This window comes from Furipterus horrens, unplaced genomic scaffold, assembly GCF_987537825.1.
Source record: "Furipterus horrens unplaced genomic scaffold, mFurHor1.1.pri manual_scaffold_2, whole genome shotgun sequence".
Lineage (NCBI taxonomy): Eukaryota > Metazoa > Chordata > Mammalia > Chiroptera > Furipteridae > Furipterus > Furipterus horrens.
Window position 1 is genome coordinate 46,083,769 of NW_028327172.1, and position 22,579 is coordinate 46,106,347.

At 42.5% G+C, this 22,579-nt stretch overlaps 1 protein-coding gene across 1 annotated transcript in view; it reads right to left on the reverse strand.

Annotated features, from left to right (window-relative positions):
- Positions 1-22,579, reverse strand: part of C2CD3 (C2 domain containing 3 centriole elongation regulator) — a 124,817-nt gene that overhangs the window by 8,563 nt on the left and 93,675 nt on the right. The window contains exons 29-32 of the mRNA XM_090265451.1: positions 19,405-19,566; positions 15,413-15,633; positions 11,372-12,299; positions 7,826-7,937 (exon numbers count right to left, since the gene is read on the reverse strand). Of these exons, the coding sequence (XP_090121577.1) occupies positions 7,826-7,937; positions 11,372-12,299; positions 15,413-15,633; positions 19,405-19,566 (1,423 nt within the window). The remainder of the gene's footprint in view (positions 1-7,825; positions 7,938-11,371; positions 12,300-15,412; positions 15,634-19,404; positions 19,567-22,579) is intronic.

Sequence of the window (22,579 nt, forward strand, 5' to 3'; positions counted from 1 at the left end):
ACAAAGCAAATGTAAATGGAGAAGTCTAACGATTATGCTCTGGGTCACCCCTATACTAACAAGTAAGGGAAACGAAGAAGAACCAGTAAAGAAGGACAAGTAGGAGCAGCCAATAGGGGAGGAGGAGAACCAAGAGAGACTGATGCCTTAGAAGCATGTGAAGAAAGTACTTAAAGGAGAGAGATCAACTATGACACATGCTACTGAGAGGTCAAATAAGTTGGGCACTCAGACTGGATAACTGACTTAGGAAAATGGAGGCTTTTTTTTTTTTTTTTTTTGTATTTTAGCAGCCCTGAGAGTCCCTCCCTACTCCAGTGGTAAAGTGGGGTAAAAGTCTGATTATAGTGGGGGATCACACTGGCTGCAGGTTGGAGAGTGGCTAGTGGTGGGGAAGGGTGGATATGAGTGAGACTAGTCAGAAAGAGTCCTGGGAAAGATGAGCGGAACTAGGTAATGAAACGGTGAGAGGTGAGTGGATTCAAAAGATACTTAGGGGTTGGCATTAACAGGTCTTGGTAACAGACTGACTCACTCAGGGCTGTGAGGGATAAAGGAGTAGGAGGAAGGAAAGACACCTTCGCTCCGGCAGCAGAGGTGGAGTTTACGGAGCTACGTGCCCATGGTAGGGCGGTAGGCAAAGGAAGATGACAGGCTCAAGGTTTGAGTATCGTGAATTGCCTGAAACACATCAAAGAAAAGACATCTAGGATACAGCTGGATCCATGTGTGTCTGCAGCATGGGAGAGAAGTCTAGACTGAAGATAAGGATTTGAGTCATCGAACTGTAAATAATAACTGAAGTAGATGGAGTGGTTGAGATTTTCCTAAAGAAACACCTACAAGAGCAAAAGACAAGTCGGGGGAAAATAACATGAAAATTACTGTTGTCTCACCTTTTACCTCTTTCCTTCCCTTTTACGGAAGTTAATAAAACTTGTTTGCTCACAGTGGCTAAGAAAACAGAATCAAAAGTAACTTTAAATAAAACCAGGAAGCTGTCCTTCATCACAAGAGGGAAGAGAAAGCAGAGACAGCAGAACTTGAGTGCTTCAATAGTAATCTGAAAGGGTGCTGCTGGATGGCTGTGCAGCAGTCCAGCTAAACCTGCTGTCTGAACTGTCATGAGGGAGGTTAGCTAAGGGCTGGCCTCTATACCCAACCTGTGTGGCACTTGGTATTCTACAGTACAGCCACCCTCCGAGGCCTGATAACCCCATCTGGCAGAAGAGGAAACAGACTCAGAAAGACCAGAAGACTTGACTGATGTCACACAGAGACCTGTATCCACTACACATGGAGGAAAGGGGGGAAAAAACCTGCTCCACAAGTTTCTGAAGTAGAGATAGTCTGGAAGATTCCTGGACTCAGGTGCATCATTTCAATGTGGAGGGAAGGATCAGGTCTTCCCTTAGATCTTGGGGTAAAGCCAGAGCATTGAGCCAGCACTTAGGAGCTCTTTCTGAGGATGGGTCACTTGCCCTGGCTCTGAAGCAGGTCAGCTACAACATCGCAGCCCCAGGATACTGGTAGAGAAGAGTTCAGGAGCCTCTCAAATTGCTCCTCTTCAGACTTCAGGACCAAGGCTAGCCTTAGGAGGAGGCAAAATAGATGGAACCCTCAAAGAGGGGTACATGACAGGGCTTCTGCCCTCCCCTCATTTCTCACTTCGAGCTGTTGACTGTGCCTATTTTCTCACCCTCGCCTGCACCTTCCCGTTTTCCCTTCCTGTACTGGATCATTGCATTAGCATACAGAAAACTGTAGCTGGTTCCGTATTTAAAAACCAAAACCAGCACTCCTGGTCAAGATGGCAGCACAGGCAGACATGGCTCACCTCCTCGCACAATGACATCAAAATCATAACTGAAATTTAAAACCATAATTCAGAACCATCAGAAATTGAGTTGAATGTAAGTCTGACAAGTATGGAATTGAAGAAACCACATCCAACCAGACTGGTAGGCAGGGTGTAGATGAGGAATAGGCTGGTCCTTGAAGGGCCCACGTATGGCGGGTCAAAATTCAGGAGGGATATCTTGGGAGTGAGGAGTCCCAGTCCCACACCAGGACCCCCAGCCCAGGGTTCCAGTGCCAGGAAGATAAGCTCCTGCAACTTCTGGCTATGAAAACCAGTGGGGATTGAGTTGGTAGAAAAAACTGCTAGAGCCCCAAGCAGTTCCTCTTAAAAGAACCCACATACAGACTCACCTACCTGGACTCACTTCATCTGAGCTCCAGCACTGGGATAGCAGCTTGAAAGGCACCAGTGGTATACAGGGAGGAACTGAGGGGTCTGGCATCAAGGTGAGCAGAGGCCATGGTTTCTTTTCTAAACCCTACCCACACATAGCCGGTAATCTGGTGCTGGTAAGCTGGTGCCCTACCCAATTTATGGGCCCATCCAAGCTACTTTTCCATATGAATAGCTGGTCTTGGTTCCTGCTGCACAATCTTCTAAGTCAAACAAGCAAGAGCTGACCTCAGTGAACCCAGGGCCCAGTATTAGCAGCAGGCAGCCTAGATTCACAGCTGGGCTTCCCCTGAGAACCTCCAGCCCACCACAAGTAGCAGCCATCTTAGGTTGCTTTATAGCTCAGGGAGGATGCCCCGGGCAAAACACAGGTCGGGGCTGACCTTGGCCTGCACCAAATGGGAAACCCCAGGGCCAGTGCACCCAGTGGACAGCTACAGACCATATCGGAGCATAGCTGCCCCTGCACAGCTGATCCTCCATAGAGGGCTGAGATTGGTGGTCATGTTACAGAAAGGGGGTGTCCAAAAAACCCCAGAGTTTGTGGCTAGGGGATGGGGAAAAGGAAGCAGCTTTCAGGATGCTTTCATGCCTGAGGCCAGTGGCGATTCAATGCATCCAAGGCCTGGGAAGATGGGAGGGGTCTTGGACCGGGGAATGGTATGGAAAGAGCACACAGAGCCTGCGTGAGGTTCTGTGAATGGTCAGAACTGGGTTCCATGCTCTCTGCGTCACAGGACGCAGTCAGGGATTTAAAAATAAGTGGCAGACATTTTAAGGACACACACCATGCTGCTTTGAAAAGAAGGGGTCTGACCATGTGGCTTTGAGAAGGAAGAACTCCATGCAGTTTACAAGGAGGCTGAGAATCCACGAGGCTCTGGATTAAAAGCTGGCAAGCCTCTTAACACAGACAAGATCTTCCCCAATCAGAACTGAATGACTGGCAGCTACCGGTAAAGCTGAACTGTTTCTAGGAAGTAGGGAAACAGTATCTCTAACTTTTCTAAAACTAGCCTGGTTTGGTAGGGGGAGGCAGAAATATGTGTTTGTGGGTGTTTTAAGGAAAATAAGACCTAACGGCAGAAATCTGCAAATAATCTAAATCTATATAACTATCAAACAATTCTTTTTCTTTTCACTAAACTCTGGTATTGAGAGTTATAATTCTGGCGGCGGGCAATCGGGCCCCTAACTAAACAGCCCGTGGGTTCTGTTTCAATTGGAGTAGCCCAGGGGTTCTGTAGCAGTCAGAGGTCACAGCCAGTCCCTGCAGCTGACTGGCCTGCATAAATCCCTCCTATTTACCTGCCAACAGCAACCAAGGCTCAACACAAAGGGTGCACCTCGAGTATGCAGCTTGGGTGATAGGAGAGGCTGTGCCACTGGACCCTACAGGACGCCTATTACATTAGGCTACACTACCGAGACATGGAGTCAAAGCAGCTCTACCCAATACACAGAAACAAACACAGGGAGGCTGCTAAAATGAGGAGACAAAGAAACATGGTCCAAATGAACAGATCAAAACTCCAGAAAAAGAGCTGAATGAAATGGAGATAAGCAATCTATCAGATGTAGAGTTCAAAACACTGGTCATAAGGATGCTCGAGAAACTTAGTGAGGACCTCAGCTGCATAAAAAAGATCCAGTCAGCCCTGGCTGGTGTGGTTCAATGGATTAAGCACTGGCCTGAAGACCAAAGGGTCACCGGTTTGATTCCCAGTCAGAGCACATGCCTGGGTTACGGGTCAGGTCCCCAGTTGAGTGCATGAAGAGGCAACCACACACTGATTTTTCTCTCCCTCCCTTCCCCACTCTCTAAAAAGAAATAAATTATTTTTTAAAAAAAGAAAGAAAAAAAAAGGAGAAAAAGAGAATTAAAAAGAAAAGTGAGAAAAGTATAAGCAGCTTTGGGACAACTCCAAGAGGTCCAACATTCACATTTTAACGGTGCCAGATGGAGAAGAGAAAGAGCAAGAAATGGAAACCTACTTAAAAAAATAATGGAAGGAAACTTCTCTAATTTGGTGAAGGAAATAGACATATAAGTCCAGGAAGCACAGAGTCCCAAACAAGATGGATGCAAAGAGGCCCAATCCAAGACACATCATAATTAAATGTCAAAGGTTAAAGATAAAGAGAGAATCTTAAAAGAGCAGCAAGAGAAAAGAAGTTAGTTATCTACAGGTGCATTCCCCTGAGACTGTCAATGGATTCCTCAAAAGAAACTTTGCAGGCTAGAAGGGATTGGCAAGAAATATTCAAAGTCACGAAAAGCAGGACCCTATAACCAAGATTGCTGTACCTGGCTGTCATTTAGAATCTAAGGGCATATAAAGAGCTTCCCAGACAAGAAGAAATGTAAGGAGCTCATTGTCGCCAAACCATTATTATATGAAATATTAAAGGGATTTATTTAAGAAAAAGAAGAAAATAAAAACTATAAACAACAAAATGGCAAAAACTACAAATCTATCAAAAATTGAATCTAAAAAACAAACTAAGGAAACGAGAACAGAGACAGAATCATGGATACAGAGAGCATTTTGATGGTCTGATGTAAAGTACAGTACAGGACATGGAGTAGCCAAAGAACTTATCTGCATGACCCATGGACATGACAATGTGGGGGGAATGTCTGAGGGAGTGGCGACAAAGGTGCAAAAATCAGGACAAATATAATAGCAAATCAATATAATATAATTTTTAAAAAATACCAAAAACCTGGAAGCAAAACACCTTCCCTCAATCTCATTGCTACTCCAGTCACTAATACTGTTTCTCTGCTCCATATGCACAGCCACATTTATGGAAGCAGTTGGTGTCCATTTTGTCAACATTTAATCATTCTTAAAATTTTAATTATGATTTTGTGACTTCATTGTGTAACGTTTCAAGTAATCTATGTAAATTATGAAGCATAATAAAAATTCACACCTGTAAATACATAACCCAACTTAAGAACTAAAACATTATTAATAACAATGAGACTTATCTTCTCAAAACTAGACTTGCTCTTACTTCTCCCTCTCCCACATATTGTACCTTATGTTTAACAGATCAAGGCCAGTAGTATGTCGCCTTGGGAGCTGGCACATCATGAAGGCAGAAATACAAGGGCAGGAACAGCAGTTCTAACTGACAGTGAGGGATAACAGCTCCAAGTGGCTCACAGACCTCCCTTGCGAAGGGGCATGACTCACTGACACTTCACCCACTTGGCTGAGAGGGGAAGAGGGAAAGGGAACTAAGAGCGTGTGTTTTTTCCCTTCAGGGCAATTCTCACCATCATCCTATTATCTAAGAATTATATTAGCTTGATGTTATTTATAAGGAACCCGAGTCTCAGAAACTTAGCTACTGACTCAGAGAAGAAGTATTTCACCCCGTGGTGTCTTGCTCACAAGCTTGTGCTTGTTGCATGGACATAGCCCTGTGGCCCTCACGTAAATGCTGATGGGTATGTACGGGACATGCAATGGAAAATGCATAGAGGAAAGAGATGAGTTGGTGACCACAAATCAAGAGTAGGAATAAAGGCCACAAAATTCTGAGTTCCTGCACAGGGACCAGCGCCTCTCCTCCTCCAGGAGAGGATTTACAAATTTCATAAAAACTGAGGTGTGTGGGAACTTAGACTGATCTATGTGCCAAATAAGCAAAAGGTCCTGAAAATGGTGCTAGGCAACTTGAGGGGCAGAGGGAGAAGGAAAACCAGTAAAAGGCTTCTTTAGGACTCTAACCTCCGGTTCTCAGGATACTTCTGCACTGACCCCTTCTGTCATCAAAGCAGGCTTTGGAGAAGCATAAATGATGTTTAAATGTTAATTGCAAAATGAAGCCTATTTAAAAGTAGGCAAATTGACTAGGAAAATATCTTATAAAACAAGTGTCATGATTTTAAAGTGGTATAATGAAAAGCACAGAGTTTGGAGTCATTCATTTTGAGTCACTTACTAGCTGGGAGGCCCTGAGCAAGTGACTTAATCTTTATGCATCCCTATACAATGGAAATAATAACGTCTTGTAGGTTGGTATGGGAAGCTCTGAGTTTCAGTTTTCTCATTTATTAAATGGACATAACAACAGTACCCACCTCATTTGGTCACTGGAAGAATTAAATGAGCTTATACATGTAAAATAGTTTGAATAATGTCTAGTGCAGAGTAAGCATTAGATAAGGGTTATTATAATTAATAATAAACAAGCTAATACACATTGTCCATAGTGTGTATTCTTCTCTAAAATTATCTTTTTTTTTTTTTAAGTTGCACTTGGGGCCTGGAGCCTACTTTACCCCAGGACCTAGAATAGTGCCTGGCACACAGCTGTACTTTGTGCCTCCTTTCTCCACTATGTCCCTGAAATTACTCTTTCAAGGTCACCAGTGACCATCATGCTGCCAAATCCGAAAGACAGCCCATTCTTTCTTCAGTACTTCAGGTGAATTCTTTAAAATTGAATTAGATCTCACTCTCCCTGCATTTAGAATAAAATTGAAACTCCTTTCCATGACTTACGAATCCCTTATGATCTGGCCCTTCGATGTCAGTTTGTATGTCCCAGTGCTACTGGCTCTGCCGCAGGTACACGCTGAGCTCCTTCAGCCTCAGGGCATTCGCATTTGTTGTTCTCTCTCCCTGGAATACTGCTCTCCAAGTTGCTCACAGCTCTGGCTCCTTCTCAGTATAGTACAGACTGCCTAGATTCCAGTTCTGGCTCTACCACTTACTACCTGTGCGCGCCTGTTTCTCACCTTAAAATAGGGATCAAAGTGTGTACCTCATCAAGCACGTCAGTTAATAGAAAGTGCTTCAAACTAACTGGCAAGCACCACATTGCTCATCTTTCAGCTTAAATACTGATTCCTCAGAGACCCCGTTCTTTATCAGAACACCCAGTACTCATCACAATTTGTAAGTATTTCATTTTTTGTTTACTATCTGTGCTCCATGAAGACTGGGGATTTGTCTTATTTACTACTGTATGCTTGGCTCCCAAAACAATGCATGATAATAAATATATCTTGAATGATTAGAAAAGTATTTTTTTCTTGCCACCTTCAAGAAAGGTCAGATGCTGTGCCAAGACAGAAAAGAGAACTGGGATTTCTACCAAGCACCTAACTCAGCTGAATGATGAATAGTTATGAGGTGTTCTGTAAACAAATAGGTATACCACTGGTATTCTTTTCATCCAGACCCCAGTCATCTGCCGGGTTTCCTAAGGTTGTACCTCCTGCTGGGAGTGTCCTCCGCATATACGCACCATTGCTTAGTTGGAGCTCCCACAGCACAAGGAATGCATTTCTTAGCTGAGTCCTGCTTTTATGCTTCTGCACTGTTTCTTCCATATCATCTTAACTGATGATGCTCTGTCCTTAATACATTTGCTCTTTCTTAGTCTCCCTGAGCTCCTTGCCCACTGTTGGGCCCAGAGTGTGCTCCGTACAAGCTTGGAGAGTGACCACCGCAACTGCCTTTTCAGGACGCCAGCGTGAGGTAGCTCTGAATTCTGTACACTTTCACGGATGAGTTGACAACTCTACAGGAGAGAAAGTTCTCTTACCTGATCTGTTGTGGCCAGTGGTGGCAAAGCTGTAGAGAGCGACAGCAACCGCAGGGAGGCCTCCAACTGCCGAGGAGGCAAAAAGAAGTTGGGCACCACAATGTGTTCTGGGCTATAACGGTAGTTAAGGGACATGTACACCTAGAAATCCTCCCACCTGCCAGATCACATATTCACTGACCTCAATCACACCCATTTGCCCCCCCCCCCCCCCCACCTTTCCTGCCCATGAATCCTTTGCTCAAGCAGTTACCATTGCCTGGAAGGCTTTCTTCACTCCAAACAAATCAGTCTGCTTTCTTTATGGGTCAGTTTAAATCCCACCTCCTCTAGGAAGATTTTTCCTGATCTCAGCCCACAGTGATCCCTCCTTCCCTCATAGTCTAGAGCAGAGTTTGCAAAACAGGATAGTGTTTGATGATTCAGTCTGATATGAATTTGTGTTTCTTTTAATATTCTCTAAACTTCTCAGAGGCAAAGATGGTGTAGTTTCCATCAGTCACCTCCCTACTTCCCTAGTTATCTGGTAGGTAGCAAGTGCTGAATGATACTTGCTAAGGGCCTGCTGGCCAAAAACTGAGCTGTTAGAAGTCGGTTAGGCAAGGTGGCTCCAAGGGCCAGTGTCATAGACTGGAGAGAGATGCTTGGTAATGAAGGAGGGTCTGTCCTCCCGGTTGTTGTCTGCTCACATCCAGAAATGAGAACTCTGCCTAAGTGGGTATAGCTGGTCTGCCCAGCCTGGATGTGAGCCCTCGAAGACAGATACTAGACTTTTCACTTCTCTGTATCTTCCAGAGGTAATCCAGCACTGTGTTGAGAACAAGTATTTGTTCAAAGCACTGATTCAGTTTGGGAAGGGAAAGAGGGGGTTATTTTGATGTTTACTGTTTTGTTTCTGCTCAATCAGCTAAATATTGTTCTGATTCAAACTGGTTTATCATCATTCTTCCATGCTAGATTCTGAGCTCCAAGACAGCAGAGATGATTGCTTTCATAGTCATATTCCTGTCACCTGGCATAGTAGCTGGGACATAGTAGGTGTTCAATAAATATCTACTAAATGAATGAAATGCATCATTTCCTGCTTTGGTTCAAACCCTTGACTCTTCTTCAGAGGCCCTGGTGAGGCAGGGCCTATTTGCTGTTGCTGCTCTGACCACTGCGGCCACTGCCATGTAGCCAGGAGATGCTGTGGGGAAGGAACCGCTTTGCTGTGAGGTCTCAGAGGGTGTCTGAATCAATGAAGTTCCCCCTCTCAGCCCATCCTCTCCTGCCTTTCTAAGGGTCCTGCTCCAACAGTAACTTCTGTCACTTACTAGATGGTAACTTCAGGGAAGCTCACTTTCGTGCTTGTTTCTTCACCAGTAAAATGGATATAATAATGATACCTTTTGTTTTAAGAACTAAGAGCATCTGTATGCAAAGTGCTTAGAATGGCCTGACAGATATGAAGCACTCAATAAATGTCAGCTATTCCTGTCTCCCCCGTCACTGGGGAGAAGTTGCTTGTTCTCCCTGTCCTTACCACTGGTTCACATACCCACTGAAATTTGCCTTGTATTCCCCACTTTGCACTGTCCTCCTTAATGCTAAAGCCAGTGAACACAGGTCAGTTCATATTCTGCTGGACCTGTCCTAAGTGTCAAGAGTGTCAACCACTAATCCCTGAAACTCTGCTCCCACATCACCTCTCTCCAGCTCTTCTCTGTGGCTGTCTGTTCTGCCTGACCTTTACATATGGATCCTCAGAACTGTCTTGTGTGTGTGGTTCTCCATTTTCATGCTCTTCCCGCTGCCCTTATCTATGTCTAAAGACACCTACCTTTACAACGGACCTTGTCCTAAACTCCAGGCCTGAATGTCTTACAGGCACATATCCACAATGGAATCCTGCTCTCCCCTACAAACTGTCTATCTTTATGTGTGGTTCCCTATCCAGTAAATGACATCACTACCTAGTAACTTATGGCAGCAATCTCTAAGTCATACTTTATGTTTCCCTCTTTGTCACCCTTTACTCCTCCCTATCAAACCCTCTCAAACCTATCCCTCTCCTCTTCCTCATAAAGCAGACTATACTTTAGGTCAAACTTTCTTCATCTTTTATTATTATTGTGAGTTTCCTACCTGGTCTCCTCTGATCTAATCTTCTCTTTACAGGGAACTGGGTGACTTTCCTACTATACCTGTCTGACCATATCACACTCTTACTTGCCAGTTAACATTTCCTGAACACTACTTATGTACCAGGCACTATACTAGGTAACTTACATCATTAATTTAATTTTCACAACAACCCCAAGAAAAGTTCTGTTACTTCTATTTTAAAGCTAAGGAAGCTGAAGTGTAATTTGCTTGCAGGAGGGAGTCCAAGCACTTTAGCCAGGCATAAAAGGCCCTTGAAGTGCTAACCCTACCTCACCTCTCACCAGCCCTGTTACCCCTGGGCTCTGACCACAGTGAATTGCTGCCCACAGGCCAGGCTTTCATCTGGCTATGCCCCTAACACACACACTTCACTTTCTCATCTCTGTCCACGGAAGACCTATTAATCTCTGAGGTCCAGCTCTAATGTCTCTCACTGGGATACCTCCACGCAGAGTGAAGGCAGCTTTCTCCTCTCGTTTCGCACCACTTAGTCCATGTTTCATCATAGCACTTAGAACAATAAACTGTCATTGTTTACTGTTACTGTCATTAACTGTCTCCTACCTCATAATGGGAACGAACTTCTTGAGGTAAGATCTGATTCAAATCTCTGTCCTCAGTATACAGCACAGGGCCTGGCAATACTTGTTTTTTTTTGCAAGAATACATACTGGGAAGGGCTGAACTGGGATTTCTGACTGCTCCTCCACAGGCGATGCATTCTGAGCACAACTAAATTGACTGTAAAGGTAGCAATGTCAGAAGCTAGAATGAGCGAGGCCAGGAAGAACTCCACCAGAGTTGGCTTTCAGTACTCTGCTGCCAATCATTTCATGCTTTAAAGCCAACTGGTTAGGCTGCACATGTGAGGGTTGTTGATGGTCCTAAGTGGTTCCCTTTCCCCATAATGTGTCCACCTGCATTTCAAAGGAGAAAGAAGGTGCCCTTCTCACCATCAACACTGCCATTTCAACTGCACCTATGTCCCCAGCCTGGTACATAGTATGTGCTCAATCAGTGGCAGCACTCTTCTTTCCCCTGCCTATACCCTCCACTTCTGTTTCAACTGAGATTAAAGGTTTCATTCCTTAGAGCCAGTCTTGCCTTCAGGTGTAAAATACCCAATAGATTAATCAGGCTAGAACTGGCTAGTAAATGTGTTCCCAACATCTAAACCCAGTTCAAAGTACTACACTTCAGAGTGCTGATGTTAATGGGAGAATCGGAGCATCTTGTGAGTACAGGTGAGTCTTCGGAAGGGTCTTCCCACACCCCTCAGTGCATGCCATGAGGGTGGCAGCCATTGATCATACTCACACTAGGCTGCCCTAAGCACCAGCACCCAAAATGCCTACATGTGGCTTTAAGGAGCTACTTGTGGGAAACACCAAAGGATACAGAAGGAGGCTCTGCTTTGTGGAAACCTCTGGTCCGGATGTTGCCTGCTTCTGCCTGATGTCAGGGCAGTTAATGGGTGGCCCCTTATGATTTTCCCTTTTGCTCTGGGAGGCTTTTTGTTCTAGGTGTAGAGGAAATTTCTCAAAGCTATCAGCAGAGTCACTTAGCTCACTGGAGGCAGCTTCATTCTCAGCCTGGGCCTTTGGCTTGGCCTCTTGGTCCTGATCAGCTTTTGGTGAGCAGGTGTTGTTCCGTTGGGCTCCTGAGAGTGTCATGCATGGGATAAGCTGAGGGTCTGCTGAGGCAGGCTCTCCAGCTCTGGCCTCAGAGCCCTCTCCCTCACAAGGAACAAGACTTTGGCTAGCAGAACCCTGCGTAGGCAGGTGGGGGTTGACAGCCCTTTCTGGGCTGAACATAAAGCTGCTTCTGACCTTGAACTCCTCTCTAAGGCAAGGCTCAGGAGAAGGACAAGAGGGGCCTACCCTCTGTACCTCATCAGGCTGAAGGCTAATGATCTCACTTGTGTCTGACACAAAACTGGACCAAGGGCTAGTTTTGTCTGTTATGGTGGTGATCTCATTGAGTGTCCTAGGTTCAATGATATCTTCTTCATAGTCCTCATCACTGTAGGCTGGGCCTGCCTCAGTTTCCTCATTGCTCTGCATCCTTGTAATAGGCAAGGTGTGTCCAAGGGACTCATGGAGCATTCCTCTTCCTCTTCCACTCAAAGACTCTTCAAGAGTAGGGAGAGAAGGGGAGGCTGTACCCTCATCTGGAGCTTTTGCCAGTGGCAGGTCTGGAGCTGTGCTTTGTTCTTGCATGGCTTCTTGGTTCTTAGCATCTGGGAGAGTGGTAACATCTCTGCTTCTACTCCTGGCTTGGTGAGAACTCAAAGATGCTTGAGAATTCCTGGTGATAGTCTGCAGATCTGAACAGCAACAGATATCATTCTTATTACAAGGTAGGGCCACAGACCACTCAACTTTCCCACACTAGCTTCAAGCTTCAGAAGTATTCTTGCAATCAGACTTTGAATACATCTTAAAGATAGTTAATCCACCCAAGAGTCAGTGAAACTATATTCAAGGCAGTACAATTTCTAGCACTTTATTCTAATATCAGAAGGCCAAAATCTAATCTACTTAAAGTAGTGGTCACATGTGTAGAAACACTTTCAGAGACTATCTGCTCCTGCTCAGGAATTCTTGGGAGCTGGGAGTCCTGGTGGGCACGTTCATGCTTCCATTTACTTCAGTAATTACCTATATTAAAAACCAAAATGAGAATCCACTTATTTACCTATTTAACCACAACTACTTGAACTATGTTTTACTTGGAAAATGAAACAAGGAAATGTCTATCACCCAAATGATAAGGCAGGGACAGTCACAGAGAAAATGGAGGCAGCAAGGTGTGTACGAGAGAGCAGAAACTTTGGAGCTAGTCAGTCTTGGTTCAAATCTCTACCAACTTTGTGGTCGCCAACAAACTCTTCTCTGTGAGCCTACTTATCTTTAAAATATGATTAACACCACCCTTTTCACAAGGTTTTGGTATAAAGAATACATAAGATAAATGGGCACACAGTATGTGGCACATATACAGACAATAAATGGAAGCTACTAATCACCGGACATTGTTTTAGGGATGAAATGGCAGGGAATAAATTAATAAACACGTGTAGTGAGTGTTATATGTCCACAGGATTATCTGAGGAAAGGAGTTGGGAGGCAAATTTGACTCCCAGGGGCAGGTAGCGCATCTCCCTCACAGCAGCTAATGGAGTGCTCAGCCTATTGAAGGTGCTGGCTAGGTCAATTTTCAGGTCTCAAAGGGGAGTGAGTAGATGTATAAAAATGGAACATCCCTGCCTGCAAACAGGAACAGGAACCAGGAACCAGGAAGTACGCTTAGGCAATCCTGGTTCTTTGACCTGAGCTGCCCTTCTCTCTTGGAGGAGTCTTTCTGCTTTTTATAAACTAGCCCATCCTTTTAGGCCTTGCTCTACTGCATATCCTCCAGGAAGCACTCCCAGATGCACCAGCTAGATGTGATGGCTACACAGCTTTGTTCTGTATGGAAGCATAAGAACATGCTGTTGTGTAATTGTTTCTCTCTATATTTCTCCTGTCAGATTGTGAACTTCTCAAAGACAGAGACCATATATGTATTTGATTCATGTCGCAATTTCAGTGCCCAGCTAAGGACCTGGCACATAGATGTGCCATAAACAAAACCACCATTCAGTAACTCCTTCTCAAGGTTCACTCATATCTACTTGTCCAATGACTTTCTTCAAAAGTGTACTGAGATATGACGGAGGCAGAGGGAGTTTGTTTAAATTGGTTTCCCTGATTCAATCATCTCTTTCAAAATTCATCCTCTCCTCATGAAAATCAGTTCCCATTCTGACACCCCCCTGCTTAGAACTCCTTGTTTTCCTTCAGGGTAAAGATTAAACTCTCAAGCTTGCCTTCAAGGCCCTCCAGCTTCAATCCTTTATTTCTTTTCTCTCTCTTCCTCTTTTAATATACCCCTTTAAAGGGATTCCCTATTTGCTCTTCCCTCCACCCCAAAGGAGCTTCCCTTTGTTTTGCTCTTAGCTTTATTTCTGGGGGGCAGTTTCTTTTTTCTTTTTTTACATCCTCACCTGAAGATATGTTTATTGATTTTAGAGAGAGAAGAAGGGAGAGAAAGAGAAAGAAACATCGATGTGATAGAGAAACATCTATTGCTCCCCTCCCATACATGTCCCAACTAGGGATCGAACCTGCAACCTAGGTATGTGCCCGGGAATCAATCAAGCAACCTTTTGGTGTATGGGATGATGCTCCAACCAACTCAGCCACCTGGCCAGGGCTGGGGGACAGTTTCTTCAGTAGACTACAGAATGTATGCTTGATGAAAGCAGAGACAATGCTTGTCTTGTCCACCACTGTATGTTTCTGGAACTAGTAACACAATAGTGACTGGCATGGCTGGTACTTAATAAATAGTTGATTGAACATTATTTCCAGGCGAGTGGAAGCCAAATACAGAGTACACTTCTGGGATCCTGGCTACCAACAGGTTAGATATCTGAAGAAAGAACCTAGGAAGATGATTTGTACCCAATACCAATTTCTGGTGACTTTTTCCCCTTTTAACAAAGAAAATGGAACTTATCCATCCCTGTGTATATTCACACTTTTCCCTTGAGCAAAAATGACACCAAGTGAGAGTTGAATTCAGGTGCTGATTGGAATGATTTCTCAATACTCCCCAAAGCATGCCTGATATGTAAATTTTCAGGGCTTGACCCTGGACCCAGCAATCTGTATTTCAAAATAAGTACCCCAAGTGATTCTTATTTCAGGTTAGCATGGAAATAATTGTTCTAGAGTGATCTCTGTCTGGGCTGTACAGTGGAATTACCTGAGGAGTTATGAAAAATACTGATGCCTGGGTCGCATTCTCAGAGATCCTGATACAACTGACCTCTGGCACAGCCTGGACATTTGGATTTTTAAAAGTTCCCTCAGTAATTCCAACATGCAGACAAAGTAAGAACCAACTTTTTCAGAGGGTGGATGATAGATTATCCCAAAAGCATCTGGGATATTTGCTAAAAATGCAGACTTCTGGGCTCTGAGAATTAGAATTTTAAATATACCCGTAGTTGTCTTTTTCTGAAAACGGAGCAGCACAAGTTCAAGAACTACTTAAGAACTCATCTAATACACCTCCCACCACCTTTTTATGGGGGGTTGGGGTACCTCAAGAAGGGAAAGGGTATGCTCAGAGTCAAATGCTAGAAACCCACCAAGGACCTCGCCCAGGTCTCCTGCCTCTCAGTCCAATCAAGGCTCCTTCCATTACACATGTTCTTGTGCCATACTACTATGCTTCTCCTTTCAAAAGGAAGACAATAAATAAATAAGATGATGAAAGCTGCTGGTCTCTGTTGGTCATAGGAGCTTGTCTGAGGGTAGATATTCAACTGCTTTATGAATAGGTACCCAGTAACCATAACTCTTCAACAAGAGGGGTCCTGAGCCATACCTGTGATTAAGGAGCTGACTTGCAACACCAGGTCATTGGATTTCTCCAGGATGCACTGGCTCTCTGGGTCTAGGCTGCTGGCTTCTGGCCCACGATGGTCTCTAGTAGGGCTCTCTTGACACTGCAAGATGGTCTGAGTCCGAGGACTGAGGGGAAGTAAAGGCTTGGTGAGCTTCTGGCTGAAGTACTGCTGAATCTGATCTAGCTCATTCATATTCCTCCTGTAGAAAAAGAAGGGGAGAAGAGGACAAAAGGGTCATTCACTGGCATTATATGCATCTTTCATGTTCCTCTGACATTCTACCACTTGAGCTAGGATCTTAATACCTCTGACTTAGTCTGTCAATACTTGGGCTCTCTCTCTCTACAACCCACCAATTCATCCTTCACGTCTCTGAATCTAGTCCCACTACCACAGACAACTTTCTCCCCCTTCTGTCTGGCTCATGCAATTCCTCTTCTGATGTCTAACAAAAATCCCATCTCCTTGTCAGGAACCATCCTTGATATCATGTCCTCACGTCCTCTACCTCTGACAGACCTCTGACAGACCTCTGCTATCTCTTACCCATTCCTGATCCTTCAAGCAAGTGACCTCTGCTAGCAAGCCCTCCCTGATCCTCTAAATAGATTTAAGGGTCCTCTAGGCTCCACAGCTCTTTCCATACTCTTCTGTCACTTCACTTGTTTGTTTCATATCTAGTTCCCCTGATGACCTATTAGCTCTGTGCTGACTCCTTTATGGAATAATAGATAGGAATAAATTACTTAAAAAAAAATCATCTGTTCAAAAACTTTTAATTGGGCCACATTCATTTTTTTTTTTTTTAAGTGAACATATCCTCAAGATTTTATCATCACATACTAAAACAGAATATGAAGCTTAGAACGGCATCACTTGGCCCTTTCTCCTTGTCGCCTTCCAGTCCAAAATGCTTAGATCGCCAGCGTTCTCTGAGATCTGCAGCTGGGCTCAATGCATTCAAGCCTCAGCATAATCTTCTGTGTAGTTTTAGGCTTTCTGTGGAAAATTGGCTCAGTCTGCCACCATAGCCACTCTGTTTCCTGTCACAAAGCCACTTTCCTTGCGCATACAGAGAATCCTTGCCCTTCTTGTACTGTTACTTTGTGGGGATGATGCTTGCCACACTTCTTACAGAAAGTCTGGCGGGTTTTAGGAATGTTCACTGTTTGTGAGAGTGCTCTCGGCAAGGAAAGGAGGGCCCCATTCCTTCTTACCAATCTCCAATGAGAATCACACCAACCACTACTACCTTCACACTTGCATAGGATTTTATGTTTTATGCTTTCAAATAGATTATCTTGTTTAATTCTCAGCCAACCAGATGAGATCAGTAATTATTGCTTTACAGATAAGAAATGAGGACCAGAGAATTTAAGTGATTTGTCCAGGGTGAGTGGTATGCAGCTACTCAGAATTTGGGACTCCCAAGTCTCATGCTTTTTCCTTGATAATAGATGGGCCTTGTCCCAACTGGGTTCATTCCTGTCTCACAGCTCTGAATGCTGGAACCTGAGTTCAAGCTACTCCCCCTCCTCTGTCCCCATTCCTTTCAACTTTTAAGGTGTTCGTATTTCTCCTTTTCAAAGTCCATCACCCTAAATCATTGGGCCACCTCCCCCTTAAACTTCTTTACTCTTGGCATGTCCACTGACCTGCTGTCTGAGATTTTCCTTTAGTTTTCTCATTATATGCTAATTCAGTTTCCCTAACTAGGCCATGAGCATTTGGTAATTGAAGATAATATCTCAAACTTCTCCTTTTCTCTAGTATACTCAATGTGCCTGATACAGCTGGCACAACACAGATAATAAATACCCATGAAGTAAACCAAAAGTCTTTCTATCCTTTTGTTAGGAACCGTCTGCATATCTTACAGTCAAATCCAAACTAAATGAGAGGACAAAGCTTATCCTTCTTCTGTCACTAGAAGCCACGAGTCTATCAAATCACAGTGAATTTACTTAGGTGTCTATATCTGGGTATATGCCACACAGGTAAATACCTGCAGCAGGAACATGCAAACAAATGTAAACATGGTGACACTTCAGAAAATATGTAAACCCAATTGGCCTCGTCAGAGATTCTGGGTGTAGAATCTGACATTAGCTGCAATGTTCTCATCTGTGAAAAAGGTTTATTAATATTTGCCCTGCAGGCCTCATAGGATTGCTGTGACTCAAAGGAAACACTTTTCGGGCTTTGTGAACCCAACGAAGTAATGCAAAATTGATATCTTGATTCCTCTCCATTTGGTAGAAGATTCGTCTATGGCAGTGGTTCTCAAAGCCTGGCAGCATCAGGATGACCTGAGAACTTGTTAGAAATGCAAATTCTCAGGCTCTATTGAATCAGGAATTGTATGGGTGGGTCCCAGCAATCACTCTTTTAACAAGTCTTTTATGCAATTCTGATACACACTAAATTTTGAGAACCACTGGTCTAGGGCAGTGATTTTTAGCCTGGTTATTTTGACTCCATGAAGACATCTGGCAATGTGCAGAGACAGTTTTGGTTGTCACAGCTGGAGGAGGGGTGTTACTGGTGTCTGGTGGACAGAATCCAGGCATGATGCTAAATACCACAGGACATGCCCCCACAGCAAAATATCTGGCCAAACATGTCAACAGTGCTGAGGTTGAGAGAAACTGCTTCTAGGGTGAAAGAGAGCTTCTTTTTCACTTTTCTCAGTGGGTTCTAAAATATGTTATGTGAATGACCTAATAAAATATAGCTACACCACAGATGGTTCTACTTAAACAGCTTCCAGTCTCCAGCTGAGAATCTAAAATGAGAATCTGAACATATTACTTCCTTGTAATATAAGTTTAAGATGTTTCCCATAGTCTATAGTACAACTGCTCAATCGTTTTCAACCCATGTTCCGCCAATCAAAATTATTTTGCCAATCTTTCTTTCCTGAGCTTGTTTTATGAAACCAAACAATAGGTTAGTCTTTTCCAAATATAAAATCTTTTAAATATTTTTCCTCAAACTTTATACTTTCTTACTCATCTTCCCATAACTTTCCGTTCAAAAATTATTGTTTTAAAGTCCAAACTCTTAGCCTGACATTCAATCAAGGCCCTTCAAGGTCTGACCCGTATAGAACTTGCCCTGTTCCTCACATCTTATGCTCAGCTTTATGCTAACTGCAATGCTATTAGCACATTCTCCAAACTTGACTTGATGTTTTATGCCTCTGGGCCAGAGCATGGTTTTTCTGCACAGAACATCCTTCACTTTTGTTGACCTGTTCCTTCAAAGACCAGTTCAAGTGTGACTTCTTTACATCTTTCCATGACCAACCAAGAATATTACTCATTCCTCCATCTACCTTTGGCCAGGTAACCTGCAATTCTTATGACACAACATTATAATTATCTGGCAACATAGTTATCTCTTCCACTGGGAATGGCAGGACCAGAGTTGAAAGTCATGCCTATCCGACTCTGAAGCCAGGTCCTTTTTACTGCACCATACTTGCTATTAGATAATCCAGGGGCTGATCCATATGATCTGTAATGGCCCTTTCAATTCTCACAGTGCTTGTCTGGCTCAGATGCTGACTAAATTAAGAAAGAGGAAGTTATTAACAGGACAGATGCTGGTCTGGAAGAATTCAGTGGTTGTGAAGATAAAGACAGTGGGCAGAATGAAGCTTTGTAAACTGTAAAGCAGATGAAAGCCTGTGTAAATGTAAGGGTAGTTATCATTAAGTTTGGTAAATAATCTAAAGTTCCTGCACTTATGGTGCATTAATAATAGAGACACGTGAAGGGATAAAAGGCCCTAAGCTGAGATAGATTCACCTATGAGGAATCCTGCAGGGCTCCAGGGTCCAATTCAACACTAATGTGCATGAAAGCCCCTGTTAAAGCCCCCAGAGTGGCGGTGGCTGATGGAAAGCTGTGTTGCAGGTTGCTGTTACCCATTCACCTTGTGCTTCACTCTAGTTAGAGGGCCTCACCTGAGAGAAGTCAGAATGGAAGTACGGGAGGACAAGGGTGATGTGGTCAGTTTGTTATCACTCGGCAAGACTGCCTCTCCCTGCTGCAAGGATTCATGAAATCTGCGGATATTCTGTACATGCTCTTCATGCCGTGATGCCTGGCTTTTTGCGGAACGACTCCTGTCAGGGATAAATGAGGGCAAAATAAATTTCCAACCAATGAGAAAACTCTTAGTGTGACAATAAACAAATCACCTTCCTGAAATAGTATTGCAAATCCATCCCACTACCACAATTCTGGCTTCATCAACTCTTGCTTGGATCTCCTAAATAATCTTACCTTCCATATTACCCATCCCCCTTGAATAAATTTTCCATATTATAGCCTGAGAGGTTTTTTAAAAACATAGATCTGAAATAACAAGAACAGCATTTATGGAGTCATTATTACATGCCAAGCAATGCTCTAAGCATTCAACATGTACTAATCTGTTAATCATCATCACCATTCCTTTCTAGTTTGGCTTCTCTTTTTTATCTATAGAACAAATTTCAAATTCCTTAGCAGGGTATTTAAGAACTTGACCCCATCAATAATCTTTTTAAATGACAGGTTCATTGAGATAGCATTCACATATACAATTCACCTAGTTAAAATGTACAATTCAATGGCTTTTAGTATATTCACTGAGCTGTACAACCATCATCAGAATCAATTTTAGAACATTTTCATCACCCCCCCAAGAGAAACCTCATACCTATTAACAATCACTCCACATTCACTCCTCTCTTCTCAACCACCATTGAAACCTCCCAGCCCTAGGCAACTGTTAATCTACATTCTGTCTCCGTAGATTTGACTAATTTGGATATTTCATGGAAATGGACTCATATACTGTAAGGTCTTTTGTGACTGGCTTCTTCCATTTAGCTTGTTATCAAGTTTCATCCATGTGTAGCATGTATTAGTACTTCATTCCTTCTCATGGTTGAACAATTTTCCATTATATAGATATATCACGTTTTGTTTATATACTCTTCAGTTCATAAACATTTGTGTTATTTCTATTTTTTAGTTATTAGAAAGAATGCTGCTCCAAACATTCATGTACAAGTTTTTGTGTGAACATATTTTCATTTCTCTTGAAGTTAATGAATCATATGGTTACTTTATGTTAAACCTTTATGGAACTGCCACACTGTTTTCCAAGGCAGCTGCACCATTTTAAAATCCCACCAGCCATGTATGAGGGTTTCAATTTATCCACCTCCTCCCCAACACTTGTGATGTTTGTCTTTTGGGTATGAAGTGATATCTCATTTATATGACTCTCATGGCTAATGTCATCAAGCATCTTTTCATGTGCTTACTGACCATTTTTGGTTTGTATACCTTCTTTGAAGATATGTCTATTCAGATAATTTGCCCATTTTTAAATTGTATTTATTTGTCTTTATTATTGAGTTGTAAGAATTCTTTATATACTGGCGAGGGCAGAAGTAGGTTTACAGTTGTTTGTATCGACAAAGACATTCAGGTTATGATTATTACAATTGTTTTATTAACTCTGTGTTTCGTGTACTCACAACTGTAAACCTACTCTTGCCCACTTCTGTATTCTGAATATAAATCCCTTACCAGATCTATATGTTAGTACTTAAAAAAACATTTTTAAAATCTATTTTTAGAGAGAGGGGAAGGGAGGAAGAGAGGGAGTGAAACATCAATGGGTGAGAGAAACTCCAATCAGCTGCCTCTCACATGTGCCCCAACCGGGGACTGGGCCCACAACCCAGGCATATGCCCTGATTGGGAACTGAACTGGTGACCCTTTGCCTTGTGGGACAATGCTCAACGAACTGATCCATGCTGGTCAGGGAGGTCCTGTCAGTATTTTCTTTTATTTTGTGGGCTGTCTTCTCACTTTCTTGGCGGTATCATTTATAGCACTGTTTTAAATTTTGATGATTTATTTTTTCTTTTGTTACTTTTGCTTTTGGTGTCATATCTAAGGAATCATTGCTTAATCCAAGGTCATAAAGATTTACTCCTATATTTTCTTCTAAGAGTTTTATGGTTTTAGTTTTTACAATTAGATATATGATCCATTTGGAGTTAATTTTTGTATATGGTGTGAGGAAGAGGTCCAACTAGTCTTTTGCATATAGCTATCCAGTTGCTCCAACATCATTTGTTGAAAAGCCTATTTTTTCCTCATTAAACCATCTTGGCATCTTTGAAATCTTGGCATCCTTGGCACATGGGTTTATTTCTGGACTGTCAATTCTATTCCATTGGTCTATATTTCTATCCTTATGCCAGTACCACACTGTGTTGTTTACTGTAGCTTTGTAGTTAAGTTTTGAAATCAGGAACTTTGTTCTTTTTCAAGACTTTTTAGCTTATTGTATTTCTTGAATTTCCATGTGAATTTTAGGACTAGCTTGTCCATTTCTATAAGGAATCCAGCAGGATTCGTAACAGGAAGTGTGTTAAATCTGTAGGTCAGTTTGCGGAGTACTGCCATCTTGACAATATTAGTCTTCCAATCCACGAATATGGGATGTCTTTTCATTTATTTAGACCTTCTTTAATGTCTTTTAACAATGTTTTATAGTCTTCAGAGAATAAATTTTATACTTTTTTTTTGTTAAATTTATTAAGTATTTTATCCTTTTTGATGCTACTATAAATGAAATTGTTTTTTAAATTTCATTTTGGGTTATTCGTTGCTGATGTATAGACACAACTGATTTTGCATATTACATTTTAAGTTTCTCAGTTTAAATTTCTAATATGGTAAAAAATTGATAGATATAAAACCTACATAAAAAAACCTCTGAGGTTATCAATAATTTTTAAGGGTATAAAGGAGTTCTGAACTGGAAATATTTGAGAACCACTGCTTTACTAAGTTATAGCTGGTATAAATAAACTTTGCATATTTAAAATATAGAATCTGATGAGTTTTGATATATGTATACATTTAAGGAATCCATTACCACATCAAGATGATAGACATATCTGTCACCCCTAAAAGTTCCCTCTTCTCATTAGTAGCTTAGTCACTCCAATACATTCAATGAAAAAAAAAAAGAAACCAGAGAAATTATCTAAATCTGGAATCTAGGATTTGACAGACACATGGACTCCCTTTATGGAGAACATGAGGTTCTCCTCATGTAGTGAGAA